Below are 16,977 nucleotides of genomic sequence, written 5' to 3' on the forward strand. Positions count from 1 at the left end.
AAGAATCCGGTTACCATGGGACTTTAGGGAAACGACCTTGTCGCTGCTAACACGAGAAAGAGCTAGTGCCAAAGGTCATGTATATTGATTATTCGTGGATTAGCCCAATCCCTGTTTGACTCCAAAGGGACTTGTTTACGAGTCGCAGTTCGAAAATGGGTCCGTTATCCTCAAAACTACTACATTCGTCCTTGCATTGCAATCGATGGTATTATGTTGAGAGAAATAACCAAAAATAGCCATCGTTTTGATCCAAACATATTGTGGTCCAGTCCAGAATAAGTGTTTAATGATTAGTTTCTTCGACCATAATGTCGCTATCAGACCGAAATGTTTCTGTTGATGTGTCGTGAATGTATCTGACGTTAATCAGCCGTCTGTTATCTTCAGTCGTGGGGAAGGTCTCGCATTTGTCCCCGAAATCAATGTCAGTAGGAAATTATGTTATTGTCTTCTCAAAATGTTCGTTTTCACCTGTCATAAACTTTTCTATTTTTATGATTTTGTTCTGTGACAATGACACCACCTCTGTGCGAATGGAACAGCCACACACAAATATCGTTTGTTTTTAAGCTTCGTAACATTACGCAACTGATTGACTCAAGTGGGAATTATATTTCTCTTTATCAATAGATGACTCATGGTTAAATGTACAAAGTCTTGAGAACGGCTGATACAAAGTGAAATTACTTCATTGGTATATATTAACAGGAACACACACTGCACACAACGGTGTGATATCTTCCACCACAATTCAACTTGACATTTAAAATCTCTAATGAGACACTGCAATTCAATATTAGCATAGACACGTATATGATATTCTTACACGTGAGTACTTACAGTTGTGATTCATGAAACACTGACTTTTGAAGCCAATGACAAGGTGTGGGTGTGCGTGCTAACATTTGACATTCAGTTAGAATTCTCCTGGTTGATTTGAATAAAAAGTCTAAAGGTGAGCAAATATCATGCTGGAAATGTATTATTGGTTCATTCTGAGACGAGTGAATAAGGAATTGGGTATTTACGTGAAAATGTACGATTACAAAGTTTCCCTTCGCTTGAGTGTTGTGAAATATAAATTACCATTTAAACATTTGTCTATAATGTTTGGTATATCTGGCTTTCACTTACAACAGATCCTGGCAAATGTTCAGCAAATAGATGAGTGTTACTCAGACCAGTTGCTAATACAATATATGCAAAATGATCATAATTGTGTCGTTTGCGGCTTTAACTAACATACCCATTAAATGCTTCAGTATCAATGTGAGTCAAATTAATGCGGAGGCTAAACGCCTGAAGCGACAAGAGACGTAGACAAGTGTCTTGGGAGCCTAAACTGGCAGCAAAACTAAGCTGTGGACAATAATCTCGGAACAGAGCGAATCCATGTAATGCCAACAGTTACAAGAAAGATAATAATATCTGGGTAAGGAAATATTGTACGTTTGTGTATCTTTAACATTTGCGTTATAAAATGTAACCATCACGCCCACGTTCTGATGGAAAGGTTATCCTGGTTTGACATCTGTGCGCTCATCTCCGGCTTCCCAGATACAGCTTGTTTTTGATAATGACGTCTTTGTAAGGAAAGAAGAATAAGTATTTGCCCATCATGCAGTTAATGCTGGTGCGGTTATGCTCAAGGGTGTGATACATACAGCCGAACCCTTAGTCCAGTATCATGTTTATCGACTGCTGTAAATGTGTTTTGATGCGAAATGTCCTGCCGTTTTCCCACCCTAATGAGATTTCATTCGACCCGTTGTCATGACTCTTCGTTGCGGAGAAGGCATATTTTGTGTTTTGATTATTCCTCGAGCTGACTTAAAGAGCTCTCATAGTATCTATTGCTGCCAAACATCCGACTTATAAGAGTTTTCAAAAAATATTTTATCAGATAACCAGAAACATGAGTTTAAAGATGATTATCTTGAAGCGCTGATTAATGTGATACTATTGCACCATATAATCCTTTCGTCTGATGATCATAGTTGACAAAGCAACTTACCAGCTTCGGGAAACTGCCCCATTGTTTTGTTTCTGTATAAATGATGAACCGAGGCACCTGCCCAAGATCGATAAGATTCTGTATGTCGATTAATCTGATATTCATTCTGCCAACAGGTAGGCAAACAAGACTGAAAACATCGATCACTTCTCTAAAGTGCAAGAATCATTCATCTATCAAAGGTCACTTGGTATCATGATGCAGTTATGTAAGAACATACGAAACCTTTCCAAAATGACACGAAATCCGTCTTAAAAGAGGAATCACTTGTACAACTCCTACTACGACTTGTGTATGTGTTTATGAATACACCATCACAAATATTTAACTGTTTTGTTTGTATGTTGAGCTACGAACAGTATAAATCCAAAGCTTAAGCGTGTGAATTGTTTTTATTTCGATAGAAAAACATGGCGCTCGCCTTATGCTGTGACAACGACAGTATGGCATACGGTAGTGCGCGTCGTGACGATAGACAATAATTGTTTGTGACTTTGTCATAACAGGTGACATTTAGATCTATATCTAGGTTACAAAATAAATCTTGCTTTGAAAACAGCTATACAGAAGAGTATTGTTTGATACTGTAACAACAATCCACAGAGAGTCACCAATGACGTCCGCCTTGACGTCAGGGATTGTTGACACAGGCATTGCGTGATGGGTGTCACGTCACACAATACATACAATCAAGGTTTCTGGCCATGTAATGAAACACTGAACGTAAAGGAACGTGCGACCAGCTTTAAAAAACCGTTCTACCATAAAAAGTATTGCTAAAGTCTAATTTCTCCTTTTTCATTATAATGTTTTACGCTTTGCCGCGAAAGCCAATTTCGGTCAATATGATTTGTTTACATTTCTGTGGAGCCCGTTCCAACAGGACTTAAATGTCAAAATAATTTAGTAGCATTTCATTTTTTATGAAACAAACTGGATGGATATGTAAAGTATGAGTTATATCTGATATCTACAAACTCTTTCACGTTTTATCAACAGTGACGTAGAATGTTCAACTAATGGCACGGTTATATATTCAACGTCAGCAACTCGATATATATGTAGTATCACCAATAATACCAGGATGATCAAATATGTGCTGTTTTTGTTATAATGTGTTATCAGAACTGTAAAGGACTAAATCCTGCACACGGTATGTAATATAATAGACATTACACACAAAGTGTAGGCATATTATCTTAATTACGACGAAAATAGTGTTATAGAACTGGTCAACACCACGATTACTAGAATCAAAACGTGTGAAAGGGTGGCATATATACTGCTGTTACGAAAAGCAAAAATCGTCAATTGTCACAGTAAGTCAATATTACGGAAATCAAATCCTGTTGCAATGGTTTTCTAACCATCCCGCGTGCCTCATCTGCGGACATTAATCATTGTAGGAAGAGGTGTCCTAATGTGACTTGTACGCCCATTGTTTATCAATGTTTTGGTTGCAACAGAAGGGGAACGAGAGGCTGCGTTTGTCGTGGCCAAATAATTCTAAATAGACAGTAGACAGTAGATTTTTATTAGTTCATTAACAAATGTTCTAAGAAGCACTTTAATTGAGTTTAGTCTTGTCCAGAATTCGACATCCATAGAAAAAGAACACTTATTCTGATACAAATGTTATGAGTATACATCCAATGGGTGAAATATTTACTCCACTTTATGATTATAATTTATAGTTGCGGCCAGACGCTGACAAACATTCATGGACCCACTGTGCAAACTGATTTTTCCACATATGGGAACTGTAATGTTTGATTTAAGATTTAACATTTAAGACAATCCCATGGGATTATTGAAGCATGTTATGAAGCACACAGATGAGCATCCGATCAAAAACTATGCCCATCAATATTTTCATTCTGTCTCAAGCCACAGCAAAATCAATGAAAGGCCCTGCATCAAATCGATGTGACAACAGTGAAAACATTGCCATTACCACACAAGCATCAATGTCATGGTCGACGATGACCATCTAAAATCAATCAGTTCAAAATATTGGTATTCTCACTAACCTGTGGGTGAGGTTCCAAGAGGGTCTTTTCCTTTGGGGTGGGAGTACATATAGACTCAATACATATTATACTCTCTATCTGTGGCTTTGGGGCACGCTGTCGCAAGTAACCTGATATATGGGCACTTCCAGATGCGATTAGACCAGAAATAATCCCTTGAGTAGACACTGAGAAACCTGTAACCCCGTTGTCACCCGTAGCCAATGACGCCAAGTGGATTGTCCTGTCCTTTGCAATGCTATTGACTTGGGCAGGAATCGCCCAGCTGGCGTGAGCGCCGTGCAGCGACCAGCGCACGTCTTGACCACACTGGACAGTTCACTAACTGATTACCTTGTGTATAACTGCTTTGAGATCAGCGCGTGATGCTCGACCATTTGTCTCTATGGCGTTCTGGTAGATGTAGCGAGCCAAGGCGAGGCACTGGCTGTGTGGGCCTTGTATCATAGCAATTACCATATCACGAGGCTAACACAGTTCAGCAAGTTTGGCCTGAGATGAGCGAAAGGCAGTAAAGGTTTACCCGCAGCTAAGACCCAAAGTTCGTTTAGTCAGTGAACATATAAACCTTGGGAATGCTCACCAGACAGTTTGATAATGATTGCATAAGCACCAAGTATGAGAGTTTTAATGCGTGAGACACTGTATGGGCTTGTAAATCACAACGCGAGACCAACACGGCGATACTGAAGAGGATTTCTTGTCTGTTTTATTCTAAGGTCAGATGATGGATGTATATCATATCACAAGCCACTCCGGAAATCAGAATGCCATTTAGCAAAATGACACAGTATAGGATCAGCATGCAGAAGGATGAGTGATAACTTAGTCCCATAGTACAAAGGATGTATGATACTGTTAAATATGCCCTTAAGGGTTGTTAGTTATTAAGAATAACACCACATCTGTCCCACAACATATATATGTATATATGTGTGTGTGTGTGTGTGTCTGTGTGTGTGCATGTGTGCGCGCGTGCGTGTGTGTGGTTGTGGGTGTGTACTGGTGATAATACAATTGGTTGGAAATAGGATGATTGACGGTTCAACAGATGTAAGCAATAGAGTAGGCATGAGTGAGATAAAGAACACATTTCAATGTATGCGATGTGTGTTATCTATAACGATTCGCAGTGTTGAGGCGATACACACGCATGTGTGTGTGCATGTGTACGTGTGTATACGTGTGTATGCGTGTGTGTGAGTGCGCGTGTTTGTGTGAACTGGTGATACTTTTGGTTGGACATAGGATGAGGGACGTTTCACCAGATGTAGGCAATACAGTAGGCATGCGTGAGATAAACAAAAACAAATCAATGTATGCGCTATGTGTTATCTATAACGATTCGCAGTGTTGAGGCGATACACACGCATGAAGGGAGACCGAAGAGTGTTCAGAGTACCAGGTTGACCGAGATTTACCAGGTTGATGAAAAATCCCCATCCCCGGACATATTCCATCAGTGCCAGTGCATCTATATCCCATTGGAGTAGAAAGTGTACATTCTGCACACTAGTGCAGTGTTGTTATTACCATGACTAACTACTACAAGAATATATGGGTCTAGAGTTGCCGTATGGTTCATGATTAAAAGCCAACAATTGTCTTCCCTTTCCAAGAGCTTGTGATGCTTGTAATTTGTGAGAGATGACACGTTGGTCTTTCCACGGAAACATGGTAACGTCACTGTCTCACGTCATCACAGATCCTTATGCTTATATATGCTTTTTTTTTCCTTTTTGTTTTTTTTTCGGTTTGCATAGGCACCCATACATTTCTTCACGCTACCTAAACTCCGTACATATTTCAGAATATCCCACAATCATACAAGTATTATTACTTTCACTGGAAGGTATGAAATCAACAGCTGTAAAGAGCTCAGCACAGTACCTTTGATCAAGTCCATTGATTGAGTGGTATAACTGACTACCTTACAGTGAGGTTGATGGTGATATCAGCGTAATCATGGGGTTGGAACCACATCGGTCGTTATCATCTGTCATTGGATGCAAATTTGATGATAGGCATCGATGCACTGAGGTGATAACGGGAGCAGTAATCACGGCACATGCGTGGGCACTGTAGTCAGACATGGTTGTTGCGGTCATTTCATGGGCATTCCTGTTGACCAATTCAATATTTTTCCAACAAACTAAACTGTAATGAATTATTAAAACAGCGTGCAATCTATGTTAATAAATTACATCAACATATAGCATTGCAGGGTGGTAGTTCTTTTTAAACAGCAGCCTCAAAGTTCATTACTACTAAAAATGATTCAGATTATAGCATTAACAGACAGTATTCCTGCAGTGAATGTCCATGGCATTAAATGACAAAAGGACTCGTAGGATGTCTACTGGTGTTGTGAACAGATTGTAACAGGAAGGGCCATTTGGTGTTACCTCCCCTTATTGTTGTCACCCAATTTAGGAACCTTAATCGTTCAAGACTTCTGAGATGTGACTCACAATTTCTAGAGTTCAGGCCGTGTAAGAGTGACAATATTGCGATTCGATGCCTTTCACCATCTTATTTACGTCATATATACTTGTCAATAGCCGACAAGATGTCTGACATCAAGTTGTGCTGTGTGCTCCCCGGTTCATAGCGCCAGTATGCTGGACATTCGTAATTGAACTGACATACGATACTGGGGGTCTGTTGCTGACTGGTGCTGCTACACATTTCGCTGTAGTTACTGAAATTGGGTGTTCCGATACAAATTATCCTTTGTGGTCATTGGCCGATTGCACAACATAGTTCCATACGTATCTGTTTCTAGGTGAACCTTTGCATGTCAATAAAGGGCTTACTGTTATTGCTGGTGTTACTTAACACGGCATCACTCACAGATCTCGCGACACCGCCTTATATCAATATATGTGGCGATTTATAACGTAATGCAAATATTATTCAACCAATACTATGATGAAGGTGCGTTTGCAGGGGACTAAATCTAAAAGTTAAAACATATAGATGTCGTGACAAATTACGAAGACAATATTTTCCTTTTTCGATGTTCAGGGACGCGCATTTATGGAAAAACGCTTAAAAGCATCAGCGTTCATCTACCCCTTGATGCTTCCATAGAGCACAGTCTTAATGCATGAAAAACGTGATTGTATTTGTCTTCACAAGAAGGATACCACGGAGGCGTGCGTGTTTGTCGTGAGACACAATGAGAGTATTTGGAAGCTCTGATGATATTTCACAGTGACACTACATCCTTTCAAGACAGAACGATACATCCGTATCTTAATCAAGGTGATTGTATGCTGGGTAATGACAAAGGTTGTGTTTGGTGCTTGATCCCATGACATTTGGTGCCATGTCATTATTGCTGTTTCTTGAAGCATGCTGACACAAATAGGGGCGTCACAGTATCGCTAATGTTTCTTTGTTGTGTGTCACAGGTAACACCCAACTACTATATATGAAAAATTACAATTTGAATTTAGAATAGCTGAGAATTCTAGAGATTTGTTATGATAGAGGTTGTGAAAACGTAAAGGTTCCTCTGGACTAACGTCCGTCACCCAGTGAAGGTGACTTGAGTAGCATGGACATGGATGGACAGTGGGATGGACATGCATGGTATGACTATAAGACACGTTGTCAAAACAGCTTTAGTTCAAACACATGTCATTGTCTGCAGATATCACTGATCAGAACATCCGGGACGAACTTCGAGATAGTGAAACTTTGTGGATGATCGACTTTCCTTTTCTTAATAGTGACGTTTGAATACTGCTTGTTATACGGTTTTGGGATGATCAGGAACGTCTTTATTTTCCCCTATATGCAGAAAACCGCTATACCGAGAAAATATATTGTGAAAATAAATCTATATTGTGAAAATATAGAAGTCGATCATCAATAATGCTTTGCAAATACAATTTTGCAAGTGTACACAAAATGCACAATGAAAAGAATCTAAATGAATGTCTTCAATCCTTGAAGGCAAACTTTAACAAAACAGAATGGAAAGTGGGACAAGGAAAATAATTCATCAAATAGACATTTCTGGACAATAAAAAACAAATTTGCAGGTAACTACATGAAACCAATGACACTGAGCCCCTTTGGTTATGGTGACAGATTTAGTAAACTGTGGTGGTCTGTACACAACTGCAGCGCGTTTGTGAGAGCTTGCTTTTGTGTGAACTCCCAATTGTGAGACTCCCAGCAGTCAGATAGTGAAATAGGTAATTAACACAGAAAAAAGATCATTCTCCCTTATCTGATGGATGGATTAACCCTAGGTAATTAGAGATTATGTATGTGACTTCATCTTGTAGAGATAACTTAATGCCACTGTAACGGATAAATTAATGAATCAACTTAGATCCTTAAAAATAAACACTTTTAACTTTCTGTAACTTCATGATTATTTGAAAGGGAAATCGATTTACCTACTCAGAAAAACGTGTGTAAAAATAAAATATTTGCTTTCTATAATTAATTTAAATAATCAATAAAAATGTAAGACTAATGTTCTTTTCGATACCAATTATGGCATATACTCAGCAAGTAGAGTTTATTACCAGTATTATATATTACAAGGTTTTCGTGTAGGGTTAATCTTACAAAGGCTAAAGCAGCAGCCGTTTGCATACTGTTTAATGAAACGTGAAACTTGGTTAATTATAATTTTCCTTTCAAGCCGAATATTTCCTCTTGTCGTAGCCAGCAAGATGGTACAACGTAATGATATGAGCTTCCCAACAAAATCTAATCGTTATTGGTAGTATGGAATTTGTGGAACAGATAGTGTTATTTTTGGAACAGGATAATTGCGCCTTTTTGCCGTCCCCTGACAAACTCCATTGTTCTATACTGCTTCCACGCATTCCAATACGTCACTGTTACCTTAGATGCGGTCAAATCCAAATACGTTCGTCTATTATTTATAAAGGTTAGATTGGAAGAATAAGGTTTGTTTGTTTGTTTGTGTGTGTGTTTGTGTGTGTGTGTTTGCTTGTTTGTTTGTTTGGGGGCTACTTGTTTCTGCTGTTACTGACGCCTAGAGATAATCATATGATCGAGATATATGCATTATCTCAGTGTCTAAAGGTATGAGTGTATCATTTATCAGAAGCGGACTAACCTAAGAAGGGGAAATGTTCACCAGTGCTGAAAGGTGATCTGACTGACCCTAAAACCGTTCGTTACATTACTATTACATGTATGAGTACAATGTGCAAAAAAATTAGAGGTTGTCGTACAGATATAGTGTCACCATACTGCGTCCAATGACACTTTTTACATGTAGAATAGAAAGGAGTGACGCAGGGTTCTTATTTTTGGAAGAATGAATTGTTGGTTCTGAAAATGATCCTGGAAGAGGCAGTGACTTACCAGTGTTTCTGGACCGTCTGATAATGAATCTTTCAAAGGTTTCAGTTCACACAGAGGTTTATCATCCAGAACGCCCATTGCAGTGTGACCTTGCCCGAATATACAATATTCCTCGTTCATAAGGAAGTTACCGTACCGCCTCTGTCCATAACCTTCACAAGTCATCTTCTCGATCATACCTTCGTGTGTTCCTCTTCTTCTTCATCATCATTATTGTATTCTTCGTCTGCTTCTCCTTCTTCCTCTTCTTCCTGTTTTAATGGTACCACCACTAAGAACAAAACAAGAATGAAATTAGTTCTTCACGAATCCAAATGTCAAGATGGACAATCCTGTATACAGATTAGCTTCAGCACCACGGTATTTTTAGATAGGGTTCCAAGTTCCTTATTAGACTTCATTTAGTTGTACTTTCCTATCCCCAATCTGCGTCATGGCTGCCAACAGACACGTATTTTGTCGTCAACGATTTCAGAAACTATTTATTGCTAATAATCCAAAGGATCAATAGAAAAATATCAACTTAAAGGTTTTCGTGTAGGGTTAATCTTACAAAGGCTAAAGCAGCAGCCGTTTGCATACTGTTTAATGAAACGTGAAACTTGGTTAATTATAATTTTCCTTTCAAACCGCATGTTCCTCTTGTCGTAGCCAGCAAGCTTGTGTAACATAACGATAAGCGGGCAACAGAGCAATGAACATCACTTATCGTAACCATCGGAGGAACCACATGGCTTCACATGGCCTCACCACTTCCAGGAAGCAGAAAAGATACGTAAGGTATGCATACACCAATTTGAGAACAACAGAAGACCAGGAAGACGGATGTTACTTAGCCCTGACGCCATACTGACAAATGGCAAGTGTTGTAGATGCGCGTCCTGTTGTCTGGAAAGCAACCCTTCTTCTGCAGGAGACAACGTCTCACGTGGAAACAAAGCAGGGAAAAATAAGCTTTTTACGTTCAAACTCTTTGACTGCAACATTGTGTGTTATAACGATTTAACAGAACCGTCATTCAATCCAGGTTTATTGAAACTGCCAAATCATCATCTAGTATAGCTTAACAACAACAACAACAACCACGAACCATACACTGCATGCTTATTTTAACCAAGTGAAGATCTCAGGACAGAGGTATAAAATACGACTGAAGGAACTTCTACGTACCGATAAGAGATATCAAACATCTGTCAACACTGATGTCTAGTTAGCTGTAGCATCTATAGATTACTGTACGTTTCACACCTATTATGCCCTTACATACGAAGTAGTCTCTTTTCTTAGGATTAGGGTGATATTTGCAATATAATAATTTTGCTTGCAATATCCTAATATATCCAGATTCTTGACAAATTAGGGAAATCCAACTGAGAAACTAATAGATTAAAGGTGTTGTATGCGGTGTTAGCGTATGATTTCTTGTAATGACTCTAACAAAAGAATGACAAACCGAAAAACCGAAGGAAAGCTTTGTAAATATAGTTTCATTAAACTGAGAGATGATGTGAAGGAAGGACTTCACAGGATGTGTTCACTTTGATGGGGATTAAGAAGGATCCAGTTGTTAGTTGGTGTATTTTAACCAAGTGAAGGCCTCAGGACAGAGGTATAAAATACGTTTGAAGGAACTTCTATATACCAATTAGAGATATAAAACACTGGTCATCACTGATGTCTAGCCATCTATAGTATCTATAGAGTATTATGTTTTTCACACCAATTATGCCCTTACATCTGAAATAGTCTGTTTTCTGAGGATAAGCATGATATTTTCGTCGTTTGCAATATCCTAATATATCCAGACTCTTGACAAATTAGGGAAATCCAACTGAGAAACTGATAGATTAAAGGTGTTGTATGCAGTGTTAGCGTATGTTTTCTTGTAATGACTCCAACAAGGAATCGCAACGTGTAAAACCGAAGGAAAGCTCAGTAAATATAGTTTCATTAAGCCGAGAGATGATGTCCAAGGAAGGACTTCACAGGATGTGTTCACTTTGGTGGGGATTAAGAAGGATCCAGTTGTCACGGACTCTACAAGGCACTAACTCATTATTGCAGTTCTAGTTATCATGTGCTATTTAGATGTGTTGACAGAAATAATGTTTCTGTAGACGTGTTATTGTTGGCATGGCAACTGACCACGCCGGAAGAAGAACCGTCTCTGATTACTTGAAGTCCTCTTCATTGTCGGTGAATATAATTGCTTCTTCTATTCACGTGTACACCTGTGTGTCGGCCAACCTGACGTGTGTTCGCGGTGCGTTTTTGTGACAGAAAAAGGTGGTTGCATTAAAGGAATGCCTGATATAGTGTGAATAAATATGTAGATTCCCGCACTCATTTGGGTTCGCCCTTAGCATTTGAGATGAATCTGGACCTGTATGTACTGACACACTATATACTACATGTACTGAGTACAGATTCCTCAGGACTGTATAAGTTTTGTTTTTGTTTTCATTTTGCCTTTCTATACCAACATATATTTTCACTTCACCTAAACTCCGTACGTATTTCAGAATAACTCACAAGTATTATTACTTTCACTGGAAGGTATGAAATCAGCAGCTGTAAAGACAAGAGCTCGGCACAGTTCCTTTATACAAGCCCATTGAGCGATATAACTGACCATGATACAGTGAGGGTGATGGCGATATCAGCGTAATTACGGGGTTGGAGCCACATCGGTCGTTATCACCTGTTAGTGGATGCAAATTTGATGATAGGCATCGATGCACTGAGGTGATGACAGGAGCAATAATCACGTCACATACGTGGGCACTGTAGTCAGAAATGGTTGTTGCGGTCCTTTCATGGACACTTCTGTTAACCAATTTAATATTTTTACAATAAACTAAACTGCAATGAATCATTAAAAAGCGTGCAATCGCTGTTAAAGAATTACATCAACATGTAGCATTGCAGGGTGGTGGTTCTTGCAAACAACAGCCTCAAAACCAAGTTAATTGCTACAAAAATAACTACAAATGATTCTGACTATACCATAAGAAGTCGGTATTCCTGAAGTGAATGTTCATGACACAAAATGCCTAAAAGACCATTAGGATGTCTATTGGTGTTGTGAACAGATTGTGCCATTTGGTGTTAACTCCCCTTATCGCTATCACCCAACATAGAAAGCTTGATCGTTCGAGACATCTGTGAAGTGACTGACAGTTTCTAGAGGGCAGGCCATGTAAGAGTGACAATATTGCAATTCGATGCCTTTTCCCCCGATTTACGTCATGTAAACTTGTCAAGAGCAAACAGGATGTTTGACATCAAGTTGTTATGTACTTCCGGGTTCATAGCGCCAGTATGCTGGACATTTGTGATTGAACTGACATACAATCCTGGGTCTGTTGCTGACCGGTGCTGCCACACATTTTACTGTAGTGCCTAAAACTGGGTGTTCCAATAAAATTATACTTTGTGGTCATTTGCCGATTACCAATACCAATACGTACCTATTTCTGGGTGAACCTTTGCGTGTGAATAGAAAGCTAACTTTTATTGCTAGTGTTATTAACCACAGCATTGCTCCCAGATCTCGCAACACTACCCTATATCAAGACAAATGGCGATTTATAATGAAATGCAAATATTATACAATCAATACTATGATGACGTTTGGGGGGGACTAAATCTAAAACCTAAAACATATAGAAGTCCTGACAAATTACAAAGACAATATTTTCCTTTCTTAATTTGCGGGGGCGTGTAGTTATGGAAAAACGCTGAAAGGCATCAACGTTCAGTTACCCCTTGATGCTTCCGCAGAGTGCAGTTTTGATTCATCAACAAGTCATTATATTTGTAAAGTCTTCACAAGAGGGACGCCACGCAGACGTGCGTGTTTGTCGCGGGACACAATGAGAACATTTGGAAACTCTGATGATATTTCGCAATGACACTACATCCTTTCAAGACAGAACGATAACTGTGTGTCCTAATCAAGGTGATTGTATAGTAGGTAATGGCAAAGGTGCTGTTTGATGGTTTATCCCGCGGCGTCAAAGTATTGCTAATTTTTCTGTTGTGTGACATAGGTAACACCCAACTGAAAACACACATGAAATGTTACAATTTGAATATACAATACCTGGAAATTCTAGCGATGTTTTAAAATAGTGTTTGAGTGAAGATTCCACTGAACCCACGTCCATCACCCAGTGTAGGTTACTTGAGTAACATAAAGCAGCGGGATGGACATGAAAGGTATGAATATAGACACGTTGTCCAAACAGCTTTACTTCAAAGGGATGTTTGTGTCTACAGATATCACTGATCATAACATCCGCGACCAACTTCGAGATGACGAAATTTTTGTGGATGATCAACTTCTTTCTATTCTTAACAGCAACATTTCAGTACAGCTTCTTATACGGTTTTGGAATGATGGGGAACTTCTTTATTTTCCAATATGTGCTCGTGTAAGAAGCTGTACAGAAAAGTCGATCATTGATAAAGTTTAGTCATCTCTATTAACACCAACTTCTAGAATGCCACTCAAAGAAATCTTGACGGGCTTTCACAACTAAAATTTTATTTGGTGCGTGGACCCGCTGAACAGACTACCCACGCTCGTCTTGCTGTGACGTTTTATCTAATACAAGCAAATGTATATCCTTGACAGAACATTCCTTAAATTTCCGTTCCTCAGGGAGATCAATGACAAAACATCAGTATCAATTTGAAATGTACACAAAACACAAAAGAAGAACAGAGTTTAAATCAATTTCTTCACTCCTTGAAGGCACACTTTAACAGAACAGAATGGAAAGTGGGACAAGGCAAAAAATCATCAAATAAACTTTTCTGGATAATAAAAAAAAACAAATTTACAGGTAACTACATGAAACCAATGGCACTGAGTCCCATTGGCTACAGTGAAAGATTTAGTAAACTGTGGTGGTCTGTGAGCAGCCTGAGGACGCGAGCACGGGATGAACCATGATAATGTAAACGAATACCTAAGCTCTCCATGTGTTTGTTTCATTATATCTGAATGCCAGAACAAATGTGATTAAAAGTGCAAATCTAATAGTGTGGCAGTGGGCGGGGGTATGCAGAAATGGTATTGGAAATGAGCCCCTAAACACAATTACTCTCTTGTTTTATTTTTGTCAAGGAAATGTTTGAAATATTGGCGTAGTTGTGTTTTCACTTCTCTCAAGGAAAGGTGATTTGACTGACCCTAAAACCGTCTATTACATTTCTAATACATGTATGAGTACACGGTGCACAATATTGAAAGGGTGTCGTACAGATATAGTGTCACCATATTGCCTCCAATGACATTTTATACATGTAGAATAGAAAGGAGTGACACAGGGTTGCTAGGTTTGGAAGGAGCAATTGTTGGTTCTGAAAATGATCCTGGAAGATTCAATAACTTACCACTGTTTCTGGAGCGTTTGGTAATCAATACTTCAAACGTTTAAGTTGATCATCCAGAACATCTCAGCATTGTGACTATGCCCGGACATACAATAACCCTCGTTCATAAGGAAGATAGTTTTTCCAATGCCTGTTTTAAGCAGTTTATGGAATCACTAACGCAGAAACGTATCTGAGTGTGTCCAACTGAACATCCATCAGAGTCTCCTCTGTCCATAACTTTTGCCTGCTAAATAACTTATGTTATTTAGAATGCCTCAAACTTTACGACCCATAACCGCACGCACATAAACACATTCGTTGCTTCAAGTGGAATATTCATTACTGGGTGGTATTAAACAACGTAAGGATATAAACGTGATATAAGGAATCTAAAATCACATCCTTTCATACTTTGTCCTCCTCTATTGAAGACATTTTCATTTGAAGAACGCCCATCAGTAAGTCATCTTAACAAGGATACTTGCAGCTATATGTGACCTCATCCCTATGCGTAAAGCATACTGAGCCATGGCGGAAGTAAAGCTAATTCCAGAGATATGATTGGATTAATAGTAGTGTAGTAATAGTAGGAGTTCGTCTTCCTCTTCTTCCTCATTTAATGGTACGACATCCAAGTACAACACAAGAATGAAACTAGTTCTTCCTGTATAAACACAAATGCAGATGTCAGGAACCATCCTGTATACAGGTTAGCTTCAGCAAGGCAACATTTTTAGTTCCAAGTTCCTTATTAGACTTCATTTATGCTTTCCTGTCCCCAAGCTGCGTCACGGTTGCTAACAGACAGGTATTTTGTCGTCAACGATTTCATAAACTGAATATTGATAATAATCCAAAGGATCAATAGAAAAATATCAATTGGAAGGGTTTCATGTGCACTTAATCTTACATAGGCTATAGCAGAAGCCGTTTGCAAACTGTTAAATTAAACGTAAAACTTAGTTAATCATAATTTTCTGTTCAAACCGCCTGTTTCCTCTTCTCGGTTCCTGCAAGTTGGTGTAACGTAATGATATGAGCTTCCGAACAAAATCTAATCGTTATTGGCAGAATGGACTTTGTGGAACAGAAGGTATTATTTTTGGAACAGGATAATTGCGCCTTTTCGCCTTTCTCTGACAAACTCCAGTGTTCTCTAGGGCTTCCACACATTCCAATACGCCAGTGTTACCTTAGATGCGGCCAAATCCAAATACGTATGGCTATTGTTTATAAAGGTTATGTTCAGTTACCAGATTGGAAGCATACGTTTTGTTTTTGTTTTTGTTTTTGTTTTTTTTGTTTGTTTGTTTGTTGTCTATTTCTTTCTGTTGTTATTGACGCCTAGAGATAATCATATGATCGAGATACTTGCGTTATCTCAGTGTATCAATTATCTGAAGAGGACTAACCTAAAGTGGGGAAATCATCACCAGTGCTTAGGCAATGTGGTTATAAATGTGTATTGTTGAGTTTCATCAGTTGTGAAGTGCTAGCATACGTCAGTGTGAACATATTTACACTTGTTGAGTGAGTCAGGTTAGTTTAATACCGTTTGTCCTGCAAATTCACAGCGAGATACACAAGAATGAGCTTCACTCATCGTAACATCTGAGGAATCGAACCCGGGACTTTGGTGTGACGAGTGAAAGCTCTAATCACATGGCTTCACCACTCCCCCTAAATGTGTTGAAGTCAGGATTGTTGACAGATTCCAGGAAGCGGAAAAGGTATGCATACATCAGTTTGAGAACAACTGGTATCATCACTTTTTATGAAGTGATTATAATGTATTGGTAATGGGAATGTACCACAGTGTTGCTGTGGAAGGAGATGTACAGATTTCATTACATCACCTGAGTCGTTGTGTTCTGTAACAGAAGACCAGGAAGACGGATGTTACTTAGCCCTGACGCCATACTGACAAATGGCAAGTGTTGTAGATGCGCGTCCTGTTGTCTGGAAAGCAACCCTTCTTCTGCAGGAAACAACGTCTCACGTGGAAACTAAGCAGGGAAAATTAAGCTTTTTACGTTCAAACTCTTTGACTGCAACTCTGTGTGTTATAACGATTTAACAGAACCGCCATTCAATCCAGGTTTATTGAAACTGCCAAATCATCATCTAGTATAGCTTAACAACAACAACAACAACCACGAACCATACACTGCATGCTTATTTTAA

At 38.9% G+C, this 16,977-nt stretch overlaps 1 protein-coding gene across 1 annotated transcript in view; it reads right to left on the reverse strand.

The window, feature by feature from the left end:
* LOC137288043 (synaptotagmin-6-like) overlaps positions 1 to 4,131 on the reverse strand; it is a 31,544-nt gene extending 27,413 nt beyond the window's left edge. Inside the window, exon 1 of the mRNA XM_067820403.1 lies at positions 4,048 to 4,131. Coding sequence (XP_067676504.1) covers positions 4,048 to 4,096 — 49 coding nt within the window. The 5' untranslated portion in view covers positions 4,097 to 4,131. The remainder of the gene's footprint in view (positions 1 to 4,047) is intronic.
* Between the last annotated feature and the right edge of the window lie 12,846 nt (positions 4,132 to 16,977).

The sequence above is a fragment of the Haliotis asinina genome, chromosome 6 (assembly GCF_037392515.1).
Source record: "Haliotis asinina isolate JCU_RB_2024 chromosome 6, JCU_Hal_asi_v2, whole genome shotgun sequence".
In the NCBI taxonomy this organism is placed as follows: domain Eukaryota; kingdom Metazoa; phylum Mollusca; class Gastropoda; order Lepetellida; family Haliotidae; genus Haliotis; species Haliotis asinina.